Below are 18998 nucleotides of genomic sequence, written 5' to 3' on the forward strand. Positions count from 1 at the left end.
CAAACCATTGACAAGATAAGATATCGCGAGAGTACAATCTGTAGTCGTACTGTTAGTTGTTTGGACTCTGTCAGGTTTACAGTCGACTTCCACCAATTAGACCCATCATGGCAACCTGCTGGTTCCGGTGATGTTCCGGTTTTGTGCTGTTGTCCACACAGTCCTCAGGAGGTTCTGCAGCTCTTCAGACATGCCTAACACGAAGGGAAAGTTCTTCTACGCTGTCAGGAAGGGAGTCAAACCCGGAGTCTACAGGTCATGGTGAGGGTCCACACAACCAGAACCTCAACCAGAACCAGCCGCTTTAAAAAGTAATCATGGCCAGAACCAGAGCTATTGTAACTTTAAAATAATCCGGAACCAAGTGGCTGCTCTCTGAGTTAAACCTTTCAGTTTGCTTTCTCAGGCTATTGGTGTTAACATACTTCAGCAGGCGCGTCTGAATAAATTATAGCATCAATTAAAATTAATTTATGTCAGTAATTCACAACAAAAAATGAAATTTATATAAATTATTTGCACACATATATTTCAAGTGTTTATTTGTGTTAGTTTTTATGATTCTGTTATCAGTCAGGTCCTCAGAACATTAGAATGTTACGTGAGACCAGTTAAAAGAAATATTGTTTTATAGCCAAAACAGTCATAGGTGAACTGACAGCTGTCCAGCAGAGAGTCACTGACACCCACCACATGGATGGGAAGACACAAAAGGCCCTTAGTAAAGAAGCTGGTTGTTCACTGAGTGCTGCATCCAGGCACATTAATGGAAAGTTGAGTGGAAGGAAAAACTGGTATTAAAAGGTGCACAAACTTCAAGAAAATGGCGATCCTGATAGGACCGAGAAGCCACTGAAAGTAGAGATAAAGGGGAGGAGACAACAGCTGGAGCCAGAGGTTCAAGATCCACCACACACAGATCCAGAACATGGGCTAAAACGGTTGCATTCCTAGCGTTTAATCACTCCTGGATCAGAAGTGTCTTACCTGGGCTAAGGAGAGGCAGAACGGGACTGTTCCTCAGTGGTCCAAAGTCCTCTTTTCAGCTGGAAGTAAAGTTTGCATTTCATTTGGAAATCAAGGTCCCAGGTTCTGGAGGAAGAGTGGAGAGAAACAGAATCCATGTCGCTTGAAGTCCAGTGTGAAGTTTCCACAGTCTGTGGGTGGTGATTTGGGGTATCATGTCATCTGCTGCTTCTGGTCCACGGGGTTATCCATCCACCATCTACCAGGACTTCATGCTTCCTTTCTGCTGACAAGCTTAATGGAGGTCCAGCAGGATTTGGTACCGACCAACACCGCCTAAAGTACCAATCCCTGTTCTAATCACCATGGTAACACCACCAACCTGGTCCGACCCAAACTCTATAGAGAATCTTTGAGTTGTTGTCAGGAGGAAGTTGAGAGACACCAGAACCAACAATAAAGAGGAGCTGAAGTTTTGCTATCAAAGCAACCTGGACTTCCTGAACATCTCAGCAGAACCACAGGCTGATCTCCTCCGTGCCACACCGCATTGATGCAGTAATAATGCCAAAGGAACTCAGACCCGGTACTGAGAGCAAATACTGAACAGAACCTGGAAATACTGTTGAGTGGCCCAGATTTCTGGATTCATATCATCTTTTTATTGGTCTGATGTAATATAAAATTTTTCCAGGAACTGGATTTTGGGTTTTCATTAACTGGAAACCAGAATCATCAAAGCGAACAGAAATAAGTTTAAATATTTCACAGATCACATCAGGGACTGTAGGGTAAGTGAACAAATTCTGGTGGGCTTTAGAACCTTCTGGTGTCCAAATGTCCTTCTTTATGTGTGTGGAGTGTTAAACAGAACCTTCAGGCCCAGATTCCGCAGAACCATTCAGAGCTGAAATCTACTAGTAGTGAATGAGAGTATGGGTTCTGTCTCTCTGCTCCCTGGGCTCTGATTGGTCAGAAAACTGTAGGTCCTACATCAGTGGAGAGACTGTCTGGAGGAGACAGAAACACCTACGATTGGATGGAGAAACTGTTTAAATCCAAAAGGTTCTGAATATTCCACCGAGTCAGAACCCTCATCACACGCTAAGCAGAACATTCTCTATGAAACTCTGAAAAAATCCTCAAACCTTCACTGTAATTGTGGAAAGCCTGGAAAATGGATCAAAATGATAACTGGGTCAAGTTCAAATTTATGTGACCCGAACAAACTGACAAGAACTGACAATTTTCTTTGGAACAAGTAGATGTAAAGTAGAGAATACCATCTGAGTCCCAGCTTTAGGAACGTGTATATATTTGGTCCACAAATGTTGATTACTTTCCTGGTTCTGGTTATTATTTCAGGAATGAGTGTAAGATCCAGGTGGATAAATTTCCAGCCGCATCTTTTAAGAAGTTTGGATCAGAACAAGATGCCTGGGCGTTTGTCCGAGGAGAAGAGCTGTCTGTTGTTCCAGATCACAGCACAGGTGAGATGGTCCAGACATCTGGAAGCTGGGAGCTGGTTCCACAGGAGAGGAGCCTGATAACTAAAAGGTCTGCCTTTCGTTCTACTTTTAGAACCTCTAGGAACCACCAGCACACCTTTAGTCTGAGAGCAAAAGATTCTGTTAGGAACATATGGACCAATCAGATTTCTGATGTATGATGGAGCTTGAAGCGAAGCTAAAATAGGAGATATATGATCTCGGTTTCATTTTCATCAGAACTCATGCTACAGCGTTTTGGATCGGCTGAACTTTTGATCTTCTTGTACCCGATCCATGTTCTCTGGAGCAGTTCTGTTCCTGAACTGATGTGTTTCTGTTTCTGATCAGGGACCAAGGTTGGAGAGATGGACTTCTCTTTGCTTCCCAAACGTGATCCGGAGCCCCTTGAGTACATCCCGCTTGGAAAAAAGAGGTCCCGTCCAGAGGAGGGAGCGGAGCTCCAGCCTAAACGGGCCAAGCCTTCAGGGAGCCTGTTATCAGAAAGCAGAGATGGGTTCACCTACATGGGTACGTGGTGTTAGATCTTCATCCTGAGGTGGAGTTTCCTTACCTGACTCTGACCTGCTGCTGTCCTTCCAGGTGATGCTGTGGTGGTCTACACCGACGGCTGCTGCTCAGCCAACGGGCGAGCCCGAGCCCGAGCTGGCATCGGGGTGTACTGGGGCCGGAACCACCCACTGTGAGTCCTCACCCACCAGCATACTCCCAGTCAGCTGCTGCTCTTATTACACCTGCGTCAGAAATTAACAAGCTGCTGTCTGTTGGTCAGAAATGTTGCAGAGCGGCTGCTTGGACGACAGACCAATCAGAGAGCAGAGATACAGGTAAGACCCGCCCATCACCCAGTCCCTCAGCAACGAATCACAGTCTGATCGAAACGGGTACAGATGGTGAATTTCAGGAACAGCTGGGTCATTTAGCAATGGAACCGACCTAACCCAGATGAGGTTCTAATAGTGTTTATTAATCTGAGCTGGTGCTAAACTGAAGCCTGTCTTTTACTAACATCACACTCGGTCTGGTTCTGGTTCCAACACATAGACAGCAACACCTGCTCAGGTGTTTATATTCTGGTTCTGATTAATACATTTATTACAGTATTTCAGGTTCTCCTGAGCTCACAAAGAGCTGTAGAAACTTCCTGGAGTCCTTGTTAGGATCTTCACGTGGTTCCTCCAGTCAGCTCAGGATAACCCGGGTTGTTGGACATCAGTATGTTCTGAAAGTTTCCTCTGACAACAAAAGGATGTCCTCCTGCAGCCTCCTGGAGCTAATTCTCACACGTTTTTATTGAAGTTATGACTCAGTAACACAGAGAGAATAACTGGTTTGGTTCTGAAGACCTGAAACCCATCCAGCAGATGCAGACTTCCTGCTGCACCACGACCATAAACATCAGTCACATTTAAAAATTAAAATGGGATTTATTTCACACTCAAAGCTTTTTCAAACTTTGAACCTTTTAATTTAAATTCAAGGCAGTTAAATGTTTAAATCCAGGTTATTTCATCAATTAATGCCCTCTAGTGGCCAACCTGGAGAACATGTTTAGTGCTGTCAGGCAGGAAACTCGTGTTTTGTTCAGTTTTTCTCTTTGTTTCTGTTTGGGAATAATATGGTCTCATTTCATTGTGCAGATATTTAAAGTTATCAAAACTAAAATCTAAAGAGAATCCAATTAAAGCTTCATTTTTAGTCATAATGAAGATTTGATGTTTCCAAATATTGAAAATGTTTCTAAAAGTTTCTGGTTTTGTCAGTCTGACTGCTTGTCCACCTCATTAACAGACTCGTCAACTAACTATCACTCAGGTTTTTCTCCAATATGCTCGTTTTATATTAAAGATGACTTGTTAACTGAGTCTTTAAGGGTCTTTTTAACTGACATGTTTACCGCCTTGTTAACTGACTTGTAGCTGAGTCGTTAACCACCTCAGTAACTGGTTTGTTAATTGACCCATTAACTGACTCATTTATGAATCTGTTAACTCACTTATTTAATGACTCGTCGCTATACTCGGTAACCACTATGTTACCTGATTCATTAACTCTTTATTACCAGTGTTGATTAATTAACTTGTTTATGGCTCATTAACCAACTTGTCAAATGACTCGTTACCCAACTTTTTCTATCTGAACTCGTTAACTGTCTGTTCTCCGTGAACCAGGCGGCATGCAGAGCTCTGGAACAGGCCAAACAGAACAACATCCAGAAGCTGGTTCTGTACACAGACAGCAAGTTCACCATCAACGGTGAGTAACTCTGTGGTAATTCTGGAGCTTCACGGACCCGAGGAAGCACTTGAAAAGTGACTGTCTGGTTTGGTTCTGCAGGTGTGACCAGTTGGGTGAAGAACTGGAAGCTAAACGGGTGGAGGCTGAAATCCGGAGGTGAAATCATCAACAAAGAAGACTTCGTGAAGCTGGACCAACTGAACTCGGAGCTACAGGTGGTCTGGGTAAATATCAGGACCAACACGTCTACTCTGGATCTGCAGGAACGTGGAGTTTAAAACGTTCTAGCTGAGCCGGACACTCAGTCTGTTGACCCAGAGGTTTAATGTTGACCCAATCGTTCTAAGTTATTCTGCTGCCCCCTGCTGGTAGAGAAAGCTCAGTGACCAGGGGCTTCCAGAGGCTCAGAACAGCTGAACGACCCAGAATCAGAACCTCTGGGTTGACTTACTGAGCTGATGACCAGATGATAGTGATCTGTCCTCTCTCTGTGCGTTAAAGCAAAGGTTCTGTAGAACCCCAGCACATGTTGGACCAGGACTGTTAGCTTTCAGAGTCAGTGTGATGTTGTTGAACATCATTTTTAGATGAATAGTTTCAGGATTTAGGAAGATTTGTTTGCTGTCACAGGAGATGGTCCACTGTGGTTTCCTGCTCCTAACATTCCCTCCTCCTCCTTCAGATGCATATCCCAGGCCACTCAGGATACAGTGGGAATGAGCAGGCTGACCGGCTGTCCAGAGAAGGAGCAGCCAGACCTCTGCAGGAGCGTGGAGATGATCTGGAATAAAGCAGAGCTTTGTGTTCATCATGTTCTTTAACAGCTGCTACTGTTTTGTTCTGAATGTTTTTGTTTTCTGAGTCGGTTTTCTGCTCAGGTTCTGTTGATGTGAAACTCAATAACATTTTGGTTCTGTTCTGATTGACCATGAAGCCCAGTTTCTTTTCTTTGAAGGTTCCTGATTTAAGAAGAACAGCAGGAGAAACAGGAACAAAGAAGAAGAGTAATAAGAGGAAGAAGAGACAGATCAGCTGAGGAAGAATAGAGAAAGGATGCAGGGTTTCTCAGTTTCATAAATGTGGTTTAAAAAATAGTTCTGATTGACTGTCAAGCACAACATGACCGTGACCGTACATTTCCCAAAGTCAGCCTCAGATTGGCTAATGTCTCCCTCATGACAACTCCTTCTCCAGGGGCTTTCGACTCCTGAGCCAGCTGAGTCTTACAGAGAAACAGGAAAAGAACCAGAAGCAGCCAGAAGCCTAACAAGCAGGTCCACCATTCTTCAGAGATTATGAGACTGATTTATCCTGATGACTAGACAGATTATGCTGCCTTCATCTAATTCTTGTGTGAAGTTGCTCCAAAGATTCTTGTCTTGATTGTCCTTATATCCTTGGATGTCCTCAGTGTCTCAGTAGCTTTAAGTCTTTAAGCTTTTCACCTGGAGACTATGGTGAGGGCAGCGCCGTCCCTCAAGTGGAGAGAGAGGCAGAGGTGGCAGGACCACCTCTAACCCTGGTGGTTCTGGTGTAGAAATGGACTGATTAACGGTGGTTCTGAAACATCCAGCTCCATCCTTTGCCTCTCAGATGAATATTACCTATTAGTCTGAGTCCCTTTGATTAAACTCCAGCTAGAACAGTAAACTATTGATAATCAGCTTCGACAAAAATATGATGTTTCTTATTCATGTAGAATTAACTTCATTTCCCTAAATAACTCATAGGAAACAGACCTTAGTGTGATTAATGAAATATTATCCCTGATTATAGTAAAAACTAGTTCCTGTAGGTTTTATTATCCTTTATTCTACTGTAATTATTCTGATTGTTGCCAAATAAATTTCAATCTTAAAACTAAAAAGAAATATGTGATTAAAATTGTTCAGTTTGAAGGTAAAGAGTTTATCCTTCAGAGATTATGAGATTGATTTATGTATTTTCTATTAATCTTGTTTAACCTGCAGTTAAGACCACAATTATTCATACCCCTGGCAGATTTAGTGTAAACTTGTTTTCATTCAACCAACAACTTGGTTTCGGCCAGGAAATGTGACAAATGAAGTAACAATTTAAAAAAATAATTTTATTTATATATTTTTTAAATTGGCATATTGAAAGTTATTGACCAAGTTCTCAGCATTACAGAAACCAACCCCTTCTAATTGCTGGCAAGCTTTTTCCATGTCTTTTCTGGTGTTTTGATGATGAGCTCCAGGTCTTTGAGGTTGTAAGACCTCCTTACAATCACCCTAATCTTTAGCTCCCTCCACAGATTCTTTGGCTGGGCCGCTCCAAAACATTAATATTACTTCAAGTCAGAAGGAACTTGGTAAATGAAAAGAAGAGTTTAAATGTGCCAGGATTCTGAATAAAACTGCAGTTATCACGGTGGTTAAACCTGTTTCTGTCTCCTCTGGCTGAACTCTGCTCCTCACTCTGGTTTTCCTGGGTGAGCAGAAATATCCTTCCTGCAGCAGACTGAAGTTTGTGTCTGAACTCTGAAAACTTCCTGACTCTGAGAGGAGCTGACAGCGGCAGACTGAGACAGAACCTTCTCCTCTGACTCCTCTGTATGGATTCTGGAAACAGCTCCTCGCTCTGACCTCGACCTCTGCCTGCCGGGCAGCGTGGGGCACCGTGACCCCACCAGAGGCTGTACAGGCTGTGGGTTAAAGGTCAGCAAGCAGTGGCTCGTTAGCTCTGCAGCTGGAGGGGAGGAAGGCGGAGGAAACTTAACGAGGCCGACATCAGGAGCATCTTGCTCACTCTGCTCCAGCTGCAGAACTATGTTCTAGCAGAAACAAGAACTCTCTGACTCCTCTTCAACACATTCACAGCAACAAAACTTCTCTGTGGGTCAGAAAACTGGACTGAACTCAGTTCTGCAGAACCTTACAGTCACATTAACAGAGATGTCACAGTGAAACCTTGCAAGTAAGTGACTGAGGTCCGCCCTGAGGTTCTCTTTAATTCTCTGAAGTGAGACTTTCTGTCCAAGTCTTCAGTTGGACTCCTGAAGGGACACAACTATGAGTGGTCCTTCAGCAGGTCCAGGTTTGACCTCAGAGCTGCATAGACCAGACCCAGAGTTCAGTCCAGTTTAGTTCTGTTTATTTCCTATTTTAAGAATCACTGTGGTTGACTGTTTTATAATTATTTCACCCTGGAAAAATAACTGTTCAAATGAATCATTAACAGTCCCTGACATTACTCTGACCTTCATGTTCATGATGAATGGAAACTCACCAACTCCACCTTTTGATGCCAGAGCTCAGCCTGAAGGGGGCGCTGCCAGGACCATCAGATGGATCCCAGTCCCTGACTGCAGCAGGAAAACCATCCTGATATTGGGATCATCTGCAGCATCAGATCCTGTTGAATCTACTCAGGAGCTTCTTCTCGTTTCTTCTGGTGTCTGAGTTGGGGAATCCGCCTGACCTCAACATAGGGAAAGAGAGGAGCATTCTGGGTGGGATAAACCGAGGATTCAACATCCAGGGAGCAAGAAGGGCAAGATGTAAGAAAGGACAAATATCCTGCCTGCTTTAAAGTTTCTGATCCCAGAATATTGGTTCCTGATCATTTCTCTGAGCTCCTTCCAGATGTTTTCTAGAAACTGTTCCACATCTGGATAACACAAACTGCTGCTGCTGTTTCAGCTCTTCCTGATCCCAGAATGTTTAACCGCTTTTGACCTCTGCGCTTGGGAAATGTCTTCATTCATCTAGTCAACAGGTAAGTGCAGCGCTGCCGTCACCTTGGAAACAGACAGCCCATCATGATTGCCTTAGCCTGTGGTAGATATGAGCAGCATGTAACCTCACAAGCACTCAGGTAGGTTATGGCTCTGTGTAGGATCTCGCTGAATGTTAAGTCCGTCAGTAGATGTTCTTGGTGCACCTTGTGTCAATTTCCTGATCCTGACCTGTCACCTGTGGTCCATCTGTGTTTCTGATCTTTGGAGCTCTTTCTCCTGCAGGTCTCAGTAGTTTTCTGCTCTAGAACACATGATTTAGAGGCAGAGATTGAACTCTGGTCCTCAGGGCCTTCATCCAGAAGGTTTTAGATGTTTCCCTGCTTCAAAGCAGCTCTGCAGGACCCTGCTGATGGTCCATCGAGTGTTCAGACAGGAAACCTCCAGAATCCTGGTCTGTTTAAAGGAAGGTTCCTCCTCCTCAGCAGGCCATGAAGACAGATATGTAGAGCCTCCTTTTTGTAGCTATAGCTAACATTTTATTAATTTTGTTCTAGTTTTTTAGATCCTGTCAAACTATTTTGACTTCACACCCTTTCCCCCCATTATTTTCTTGAAAGTCTTTACTTGATCTTCAAGAATCTGGAAATTTTCAGTTGGTTTTGAAGAATCTAGAAGTTTCCACCCTTTGTTGCTCAGCTCCCAGACCTTCATCCTAGACTGAAGTTGATCTTTGATTCTTTCTTAGCTCTGAGGAACCTGCTTCAGACTACCTTAACTTCCCTGAGTCTGTCCCTTTCCCTCCAGAGGCGTCTGCAGAGCCCATAATTCATTAACCTAAAAGAACATTAATCACTCATCAGGCTGGAGGCACTTCTACAGGATGTTCACCAGAAACACAGACATTTAGTTTTCTGTCTAATTTCTCCTTTTCAAAAATAACAACATTTTTAGAGGAATAATGTGTTTCCATGTGGGATCCAAGACATCAAAAGAAACATTCTGGATGAATGGTTCCACTCCTTCAGAAACTGCAAACAACACAGAGTGCAGACCTGGTTGAAGCCATGGTTTGGGTCTGGCAGGAAGGTTAGAATCTGTAGGACCTTGCTCACAATGGAGGAAGTGATCCAAAAACCAGTTGCGTTCTGCAGCAATATTCTGCTTTTCCTTGTCCTGCAGCAGAGCTTCCCTCTCTGCAGTCAGACCAACACTCCCCCTATGATGCTAGTCTTTGTTTAAATTAGGATCAGTTTTCCCAGCATTCCTGCCTCTGATTGATAAACAGGCAGGATGTGTGGTTGTGATTCAGTTTGGCTCTCTGAATGTCAGCCTGCTGCAGACCTGAGCTGCATATTAACAGGCAGCAGGCGCCTATAACAGAGTGCCCGTCGCATTTCAGCGGCGCAGCAGCTCAGAGAGCAGAGCTGCAGATAAATGTGTCCAACATGGAGCTCAGAGAGCAGAGCTGATGGACATGAAACACAGAAAACGTTTCTACCAGGCTGGAGATAGTTCCTCTGCAGATCTGATACCAAACACTTTATCTCAAACACAAGTTGTTTTTCATTTATTTTGCTTTTATTGCATTTTCTTAAAAGTACTTTTATTGTATTAGATTATTTGAATTGTTTTTATGATGTTTTATTAGAAATATTTTGTTTTTGATTCTTGTTTGAAGTCAGAGTCTGGAGGAGGAAATGGACCCCTGAAAGCAGAATAAATAAGATCTATTAATATCAAAACAAAAGTTGGATTGTGGAGTTTATTTCCAGAAGAAGGTCCAAAACTCTGGCCTGTGTAAGTAAACCCGACTAACTGATTCATTCATTAACAGACACAATGTTGCTGTTTTCTGGATCACTACCAGGTGGCAGGGCTGTTTGTGGGTGTCTTGCAGCAAGAAGGTCCTGGGTTCGACTCCCGGCCGGGGGTCTTTCTGCAAGGAGTTTACATATTCTTCCCATGCTTGTGTGGGTTCTCTCCGGGTACTCCGGCTTCCTCCCACAGTCCAAAAACATGACTGTTAGGTTGATTGGTCTCCACATTGCCCTTTGGTATGAATGAGTGTGTGCATGATAGTTTGTCCTGCGTGTCTCTGTGTTGCCCTGCAATGGACTAGCGACCTGTCCAGGTCTCACCCATAGACTGCTGGAAATAGGCACCAGCTCCCCCACGACCCACCATGGAAGAAGTGGTACAAAATGACTGACTGACTGACTACCTGGTGGCCAGCAGCGGTACTGCAGTTCATGTTATTGAGCATAAACCTGTAGATAGATGAGCAGTGTTTACCTGAGGAACAGATGATTTAATGAGGGAAAGGGGTGGAAGAAGGAACCAAACAACAGGCAGTGAATCATCATCATCATCATCATCATCAGCTCTCCTTCCCAACATCATAAAAACCTTGAAAGTGAAGTCAGGAGAAGGTTTTATCTACAGATACCTGCTCTCCTCTAGTCTAAGAAACATGTCAGAAGAAAATCCATTATATTATAGCCTGTTGGTGGTGGCATATGACTCACATGATTTCTTATACACTCCTGATTAGTCGATCAGCACATCATGGCGACACTTGCTCCAGAATATCAAAGGCTGCTTGAGGAAATTGTGAGACCGTAAAGCTGATGCAAACCTGGTCCCTGAAACATGAAAATGTCCCAAAACATACCAGTAAATCCACCTATGACCGGCTTAGAATTATGAAATTGAAACCTCTGTAATGACCTAGTCAAAGCCCAGATTTTGATCTCATTGAGATGCTGTGGGGTGACCTGAAATTGATTGGACATGCAAGAAACTCCTCAAACATCTCACAGCTGAAACTGGCTAGGGGTAGGGTGTCCAAACTTTTTCCTTAGCAAGAAACACATCTTTCCTTTTAATAGGTAAAACAAAGTTCATTTTCTTGCTTTGTTTTCCAGATATATAAAAACTGGGGTAAACAAGAACATATTTCTTCTGAAAGAAATGAATATTTAACAGGAGGTTAGGAATTTGGGTCACAGGATTCAAGCTTAATAAATCTTTCATGGAACGGTAAAGAAATCTGTTTTCTTTTGGACCTTTCTGGAACAGAACCACTTCAGATTCCAGACATTATCCAGCTGATGGCAGGGTCACAAAATGATGGATCGTACACCGAGAGAAGAGGGCCAACAGTTTGATGACTGTCCTCCAGATCAGAAGATGTTGGTTTACAAGCTATAAAAACAAACCCAGCAGTTTCTGCTGTAGCTTCTTCACATCTCCTGCTGCAGCTCCCAGTGTGTCACAGTGCAACGCCCCTCTCCAGGTCCGGATCTGTAATTGACTTTCTCCCACTGAGCCGACGGAGGCTTCAGGCTGCAGGAATCTCTCCCACACTGCTGCACACCTTAACAACAGCAGAGACAGCAACAGCTGCTGGTTCAGATCCAAACAGCTCAGAACAAACCGGATCAGGGCAACCGTAAGCATCTGTTTGTATTTTAAGGCAGAAATAAGTTTCCTGGATGAGTTAGCAGAAAGACGTTCTGATAAGAGAATTAAAGAGGAAGACCATATCTTCTCATTTCTTCTGAACATATTCTGATTCCTCAACTTTTAAACATCTTCTCAACGTACATTTGAGGAGAAGAAAACTGCAGCAGTCTGTAGAACCTCCTGCAGCAGCCTGTAGAACCTTTTAAGGCTTTGGGATTCCAGAACCATTATCCACATATGGAGAAAACATGGAACAGTGCAGAACCTTCCCAGAAGAGGATGACCTCCGAAAATTACTCCAATAACTCATTAGTGACTCATCCAGGAGGTCCCAGAGGAACCCAGAACAACATTTAAAGCTCTGCAGGCCTTACTGCCTCAGTTAAGGTCAGAGGTCATGATTCGACCATAAGAAGGAGAGACTGGGTAAAAATGGCCTCCATGGGAGAGTTCAATGGCCAGAACCACTGCTAACCCTAAGAACACAAAAGCTTGTCTCACATTTATCAAACCATCTTGATGATCTCCTAGACTTAAGGGAAAATATTTTGTGGACTGTTGAGACAAAAGTGGGCCTTTCTGGAAGGACTGTGTCACATTACGTTTGGTGTAAAACTAACACAGCATCATACCTTCAGTCACTGTGTTCAGCTAAACATGGTTCTACTCCAGCTCATCCTAGAGACACTGTTATCTCCTACAACCTCACAAAAATCTTTGCTCTCCAGGTAAAGGCCTCCTAACGTTTATTTTTTTCTGGAAATCTCAGCCTGTTTCCCCTGGAAATTGTCTGGTTTCAAGATTTCCACTTGTTCCTGTTGTAGGTTGAACTCTCCGGGGCTGCTCCTGGTCTCTGATTCTGTTTGTGGAGCTCATGGACAGGATCTCAGGGTGGAGTTGTGGAGAGGAGGTGAGTCGTTTTCCAGATGGTTTGGTTGTGTTGACGTCTTGAGGCTATAACCTTCAGCGTGCACTGGAGTGGTTTACAGTCGAGTGTGAAGACACCAGGATGAGAGTTAGTTCTTGTAAGAATGTGGATCTCAGCAGATCCCCCTTCTGGGGGTCAGTCTACATCTCAGTGGAAGCAGGTCCAGCATCCTGGTGTTCCTAAGTGATGGGAGATGGATAGATCAGAGCTCCGTCTGCAGTAATGAGGACATTGCTCCACTCTGTGGTAGTGAAGAAGGAGCTGAGATTATGGAGGAAATTCTTGATTTAATTCTCCATTTATGTTCCAACCGTCAACTATGGTAAGGAGATATGGATCAGAACAGAAAGAACCAGATCCTGGATACAGTGGTCAGCTTCTCCCTTATCGATAAGAAGCTGAGGAGGTTCCTCTGATCAGTATGATCCGGGATGCCTTATTTTGAAGTTTTCTTAGGTACATCCTACTGGAAGTAGCCCACAGTGAACACCTTGGGTCCTCCAGAAGGCGCTGGAGAGCATTGCTTCACCATCTGCTAGGTAAACATCCTTCAGTCATGCATGGTGTAATGAATGAGTTATTAAAATGTCTCATTGTGTCAGTGACATTCTTACTCCCCCCCCCCCCATCATCATCATCATCATCTTCCCCAGGATCATCATCATTTTGTTATTGATGGTTAAACATCCTTAAACCTCTGAATATTTATGTAAAACACAGAACTCTTCATTTGTATTCAGCTAGAAGCTCTTTAATCTGAGACAACATCAGAGAACCAGATTAGGATTAGACACGTTGGGTCCTGATAATCCTGTTTAGAATCGGACAGTTCTGGTTCCTGGGATTCTGTTGTGAATCACAGCTTTGGACAGGACTCAGCATCCAGAGTGTCGCTAATGGTGAGGATGCTGCAGCAGGCAGCTCAGCTCCGAGTATTTCTCTTCAGATCTGAACAAAGAGAGAGGAGGCGACACGACTCACAGAGCGTGCACACTCACACAGGGAGCGTGCACACTCACACAGGGAGCGTGCACACTCACACAGGGAGCGTGCACACTCACACAGGGAGCGTGCACACTCACACAGGGAGCGTGCACACTCACACAGGGAGCGTGCACACTCACACAGGGAGCGTGCACACTCACACAGGGAGCGTGCACACTCACACAGGGAGCGTGCACACTCACACAGGGAGCGTGCACGCTGATGAATGCAGGAGCAGGGAGGGAGGCAGGGAAGGGCTCCTGAATGCGCCTCCTGCTGCGTCGCTCAGTCTACGTGCACGTCCTCGACAAATAAAGAAAGGAGGAAAAGAAGGAGCCAGAGACAGAGAGGTAAACGCACCATCCTCTTCTTCCTCATCTGCTGCATCTTCATCGCCACATCCCCCTCCCCTCCTTCTCCTCTTCCTCCTACTCTCAGTGAAGGCATGGCCAGTCATCACAGCCACAAAGGAGACGGAGTGATGAGGAGACCTTGACAGAAGGAGGCTGCAGACTTCCAGAGAGGAAGAGGATAGGAGGAAGAAGAGATCGACAAGGCTGCTTCCACATTTCAGTATGTTTCCTGCTAGTGTCACGATGCATGTTCCATTGAGCGACTCCATTCTCCATCGGTCTGTCTCCAGGTGTTTCCAGGTGTTTCCAGCTGATGTCTCAGTTCCATCCATGACATCTGCTGCGGTTCTCCTTTGACTCCATCAGTTTGTTGTTCCTGTCTTTGTTTTACTCTGCTGGGAATTTGTTCTTCTGTGTTCCTGTTTCTGGGAATATTATTAAGTGGTTTCTGTGTTTAATCCTCTGCAGTCCTGTGGTGATCCATTATGGTGATCCATCACCTGCTGCCAGTGGTTTTCCAGGAAATGTCCTCTGGAAATTTTCAGCAGGCTCAGGGCTCTGGTTGTCATGGTGCAAGGTTTCTGTCTCTTGCTTTGCTGAAGTTTCCTGAATGATTTTGTCCTGCTCAGGTTACTTCCTGGTTTATCTGGTGACTCCTGGTCCTCAGTCACTCATTCATATCAGCATACTGTAGGTTAGTTTTCTTTCAGGTTCCCATGGATCATGGAAAACGGAGTTTGGTCTTCCTCTGAAGTTGCGTTTGGGTGATTCACACATTTCAGCTGAGAGTCTGGTGGGCTGATGGCTCCTGTCTTCTGGCCTGTAAACATCAGGCTGAGACATGGAGCGGATTTCAATCTTTTCCATATTCTGTCTTATCGGTCCAGTTTGCATGGAAACTGATTTGGTGATTCCAGAATCAATTCAGCATCCCCAGCGTCTGACTGGCTACTTATGCATGTGTTTCCATGTGGTGTCCAACCAGAATTTACTCTCCCATGGGGAAAATCTGTACAAAACTTTCAGGTTCTGTCTTGTTGTTGCTAGTGCTGGACCAGAACTGGGTCAGACATTGGGGTGTGGTCTGATTAGGTTTTTAGTCATCTTCAGGAATCTGGTTCCAGAAAACACTCAAGAGTTTTCAGAGTTCAAACATCTGGAGCTCATTCCCAGGAACACTGAGAGCTATTCCTACTGTCTGGGGGAAAATTAGGAGTTTCCATGTTCTGGATCAAGTTGTTCTGGATCAAGTGGTTGCCACAAAAATGTTTCTGGATCAGATAGTTCAAGAATAAATATTTTGGAACATATTGTTCTGAATCAGATGTTCTGGATCACATTGTTCATAAATAGCTGATCTGAAAAGGATTGTTCTTTCTCAAATAGTTCTTAATCAGAAGGTTCTGGATTGAATGGGTCTGGAACTGGTAGTTTTGGATGAGATGATGTTGGATCAGATAGTTTTCATCTGATACTGGTTCTGGTTTGAATATTTTCAGGTTTTGAACTGCAGGCTCAGGGTAAATGATAAAGTTCTTCTGATGCATCAGGTCCGGTTAGTGTGTTAGTTCACCACAATCCTGGTCTGTGAGGACAGGAACCCGTTGGTATTCTGACCCTTTAGCTGTCTCCAGCAAAGGATCCATCTTTTCCAGGATGTCAGGCTCAGATGATCGAAATAAACACGGTGATCAGGAATATAGACTCTCCAGGCTTTTCTTGAAGCAAAGTTGGAGTCCTGAGGGGCCAGATTTCTGTCTGGTTGTTCCGTTAAATATCTGCAGGAATCTCATTAGCTGTGTCAGATGTTTTCCTGTGGATGAAGGAGGTGAAGCTGATCCATTTATCCAGCAGAAGGCTGGAAAAGAAATATCTTTCTGTTGAACGATTGTCAGTTGATCCGATTGAACCATGACACTAGTTTGATTTTCCGGCATTCGGAAGAGTTCAGTGATTATGGATCTCTGAGTCAATCTGATTCCAATCAGTTTATATGAAATGCATTCACCAGAACCAATGAATCAGTTTAATGAGACCTGCACATTATTAATCATCCCGTTAACCCGTTCAGAACTTTCAGCCGGACTTTGGATAAAATATGGTCCGAGAGTTGGATCAGCCTCAGATTTCTTCCAAGCGGATATTATTTCTCAGCTGTCTCCAGTTTTCTTTAGAGTCTGAGCTGATGATGTTCCCAAATCTGACATTAGCAGATGTTCCAGGTTTTGTTTCCTGCTGGGAACAATATTCCAGCTTCCCGCAGGTCACACAACATTTGCCGCAGATGATCACTCTGATGATTAGGAACATCAGCTACTAAATCATGTTCTTGGTCTACTTGTTCAACCTTTTCAACAATTTATTAGTATTACACACACGGGCCAGAACGCCGAGCTTCCAATCAGTCACTGGAAAACCACCCAAACACCAACCAGGTGGTCAAGGACCCAGAGATTGAACCACAGGAACTACTGTCTGTCTGTATACAAAAGACATTTCCAGTGAAATATCTCCAACTACCACAGGAGATGTGTCCACCATCTCTCTAACCTGAGGCTAGGTTGAATCCGGAGAACTCGGCTGTGTTTCTGTGTCAAGGTCCTCTTTTTGGAAAAAGTTCCAGATTTTATTTCTGGATGCAGAGGATGACCATGATGAAGACGATGATGAATGGCTTGGATATATCTCTGTAGAGATATGCATCACAGAAAGACATGATGGTACCTCCTGCAGAGCTGTCTGAGGAAGTCAAACTGCTGTGGTTCTTTGGTTCAGTCTTAAAAGGTGAAGATGGGTTGCAGCGCTGGTGGTGTGGTGCTGGTTGTGTAGAGGTTAAGTGCGCAACTATATATAGAGGCTATCGTCCTTGATGCAGACGCCTCAGGTTTGAGTCCTGCACCTGACAACCTTTGCCAAATGTTCCCCGCCCTCTTTCCTGTCTGCCTACTGTTGAAAAATAAAGGCCTGTAGTGCTGAAAAAATATCAGCGTTGTGGGGTTTAACTCCTACAATTGATGAGGGACATCTCCCAATTTGGATCAGCTGATTGGTCCCACAGACCATCTGGCATCCCAACATCAACTGTAGAGGCAGCTAAACCTTTTCTCTGTGAGACTGTTGAAAAACTCCACCAAACAGCCAGAAAACATCTTAGTTCTTCTGGATCAGGTAATTCTGGATTAAACTGGCTTCAAACAGCTGTTCTGTGTCCTTCTGTTGAATCGTAACCCTTCAGAAGCTCACGGGTGTCCTAGGCTAAAGCGTTGCTAAACAATCTTCAGAACTTTACCATTTGCCCTGATCATAACTGCTTGTCTCATGCAGAGACCAGAACCGTTTCAGTCCTGATTGTTGAGGAGAAGCAACCTACATGGATGCTGTGGTGCATCCTGCTGCAGACCAATCTGTCTCCAAGAGGTCCAACTCAGACTAGCAGACTTTAAAAAGCTCATTAAACCTGGAGATGGTGTTTTATATTTGGCGCCATGCTTTAAAGTGGAACTAAACCCCACGTAAAATAAAATCCCGGCTCCCAGACAAATTAAAAAACTCCTTCACCAAAGTGGGCGGTCCAAGCGTGGGGATGAACGGGGAGGGGGAGGAGCTTAAGCGGGGTGTGGTCAGGAGCACGAGGGAAAGTGGCAGCGCGCTTAATTTGACATATTGAAACATTGAAGTTAGCTGAGCGAAGCTGGTAGTTTCACCACAGGTAGATCTTTTTCACCTCCATAAAGCCTCCTTTGGTCCATCTGGGCTCCATAAAGCCCAGATGGACCAAGACGCTGACGCTGAGGCAGTGGAGGAAGGCCATGGTGCCCGTTTGAGTGAGGCGGTTTTGTACCGGAACGCGGGCCTGTGACGTAAGCATGTATTGTACCGTCTGAAGCAATACGGAAATTCAACTGCAGTAGCCACTGTTCTACCCCAAGAGGGCAGCACTAAATCGGTTCTGGGACATTGCAGAATTAAACAAATTTACATGAAATTAAGAAAAATAGCACAGTAACATAAATATAAGGCCCAGTTTATAAAGTTTATCTGCGAAAAAGTTACACTTTAAATGGGAGGAATGCTCGGAGTCTGAGCTGTTGATGAATGTGCTGAGTGGAGCATCCTGAACATCATGAGCCTGATGTTGCACTGAGGAACATCTCCTCCTCCTGCAGAGTTTAATTGGCAGCTGTGCCAGTGTGTGTGTGTGTGTGTGTGTGTCTGTGTCACAGGCCTGTTAAAGTGTGTGTGTAGCAGAGCTCTGCATCATATTGTAGCAGACAGCCGAAGTGTTGGGCTGAATAATAAACAGCAGGAAGCTGCTGCTCTCTCTCTCTCTCTCACACACACACACACACACACACACACACACACACACACACACACTCACACACACACACACACACACTCACACACACACACAGCCAGCTCTAACCATACAGCTTCAGTCTGAGGCTCTAGAACAGATCTGGGATGAATCCATTGTAGTTCTGTGGGGATCTGGACCTCTGAACCATCACCCTCCTGTAGCTCTGACAGATCAGATCTGTCTTCATGTTGGAGCAGCAGGCTGTCTGCTGTGTTTAGGTTCTGTTGGACAGTATATAGTCTGCAGATAGATTAAACTGATGCTGCTCTCATTAACTTCATGTTGAGGAATCTGGAGGATCTCGTTTGGAATAGTTTTTCTCTGGACTTTACCTGCATTCACAAACATTCTTTCTCCCAGACATTTATCTGATCTTAGTTTGGGTTTCAGCTCAGTGGTTTTCACTGATAGGTATGAGAGTCCGGTTCCCCACAGATCCGTGTTCTATGCTTTTTTAATTCATCCTTACAGCAGTGAAGGTCTGAACAGCCCT

At 44.4% G+C, this 18998-nt stretch overlaps 2 protein-coding genes across 6 annotated transcripts in view; both read left to right on the forward strand.

Annotated features, from left to right (window-relative positions):
- Positions 1 to 15: 15 nt before the first annotated feature.
- Positions 16 to 6579, forward strand: rnaseh1 (ribonuclease H1). Its single transcript, XM_047387820.1, has 8 exons — positions 16 to 261; positions 2332 to 2456; positions 2805 to 2984; positions 3057 to 3156; positions 3247 to 3301; positions 4646 to 4730; positions 4812 to 4936; positions 5395 to 6579. Exons 1-8 carry the CDS (start codon positions 131 to 133, stop codon positions 5500 to 5502), a joined length of 909 nt encoding a protein of 302 aa, XP_047243776.1. The 5' UTR covers positions 16 to 130; the 3' UTR covers positions 5503 to 6579.
- Positions 6580 to 14001: 7422 nt separating this feature from the next.
- Positions 14002 to 18998, forward strand: part of myt1la (myelin transcription factor 1-like, a) — a 60951-nt gene continuing 55954 nt past the window's right edge. Inside the window, exons 1-2 of one of the 5 annotated variants that reach the window (XM_047388182.1) lie at positions 14007 to 14142; positions 14231 to 14365. The gene's annotated coding sequence lies outside the window, so the exon portion shown is untranslated. Of the gene's footprint in view, positions 14366 to 18998 lie in introns of all 5 variants that reach the window. The other 4 variants (XM_047388183.1, XR_007041805.1, XM_047388185.1 and 1 more) reach the window with 4 other exon arrangements.

The sequence above is a fragment of the Girardinichthys multiradiatus genome, chromosome 15 (genome assembly GCF_021462225.1).
Source record: "Girardinichthys multiradiatus isolate DD_20200921_A chromosome 15, DD_fGirMul_XY1, whole genome shotgun sequence".
NCBI classification, from domain to species: Eukaryota; Metazoa; Chordata; class Actinopteri; order Cyprinodontiformes; family Goodeidae; genus Girardinichthys; species Girardinichthys multiradiatus.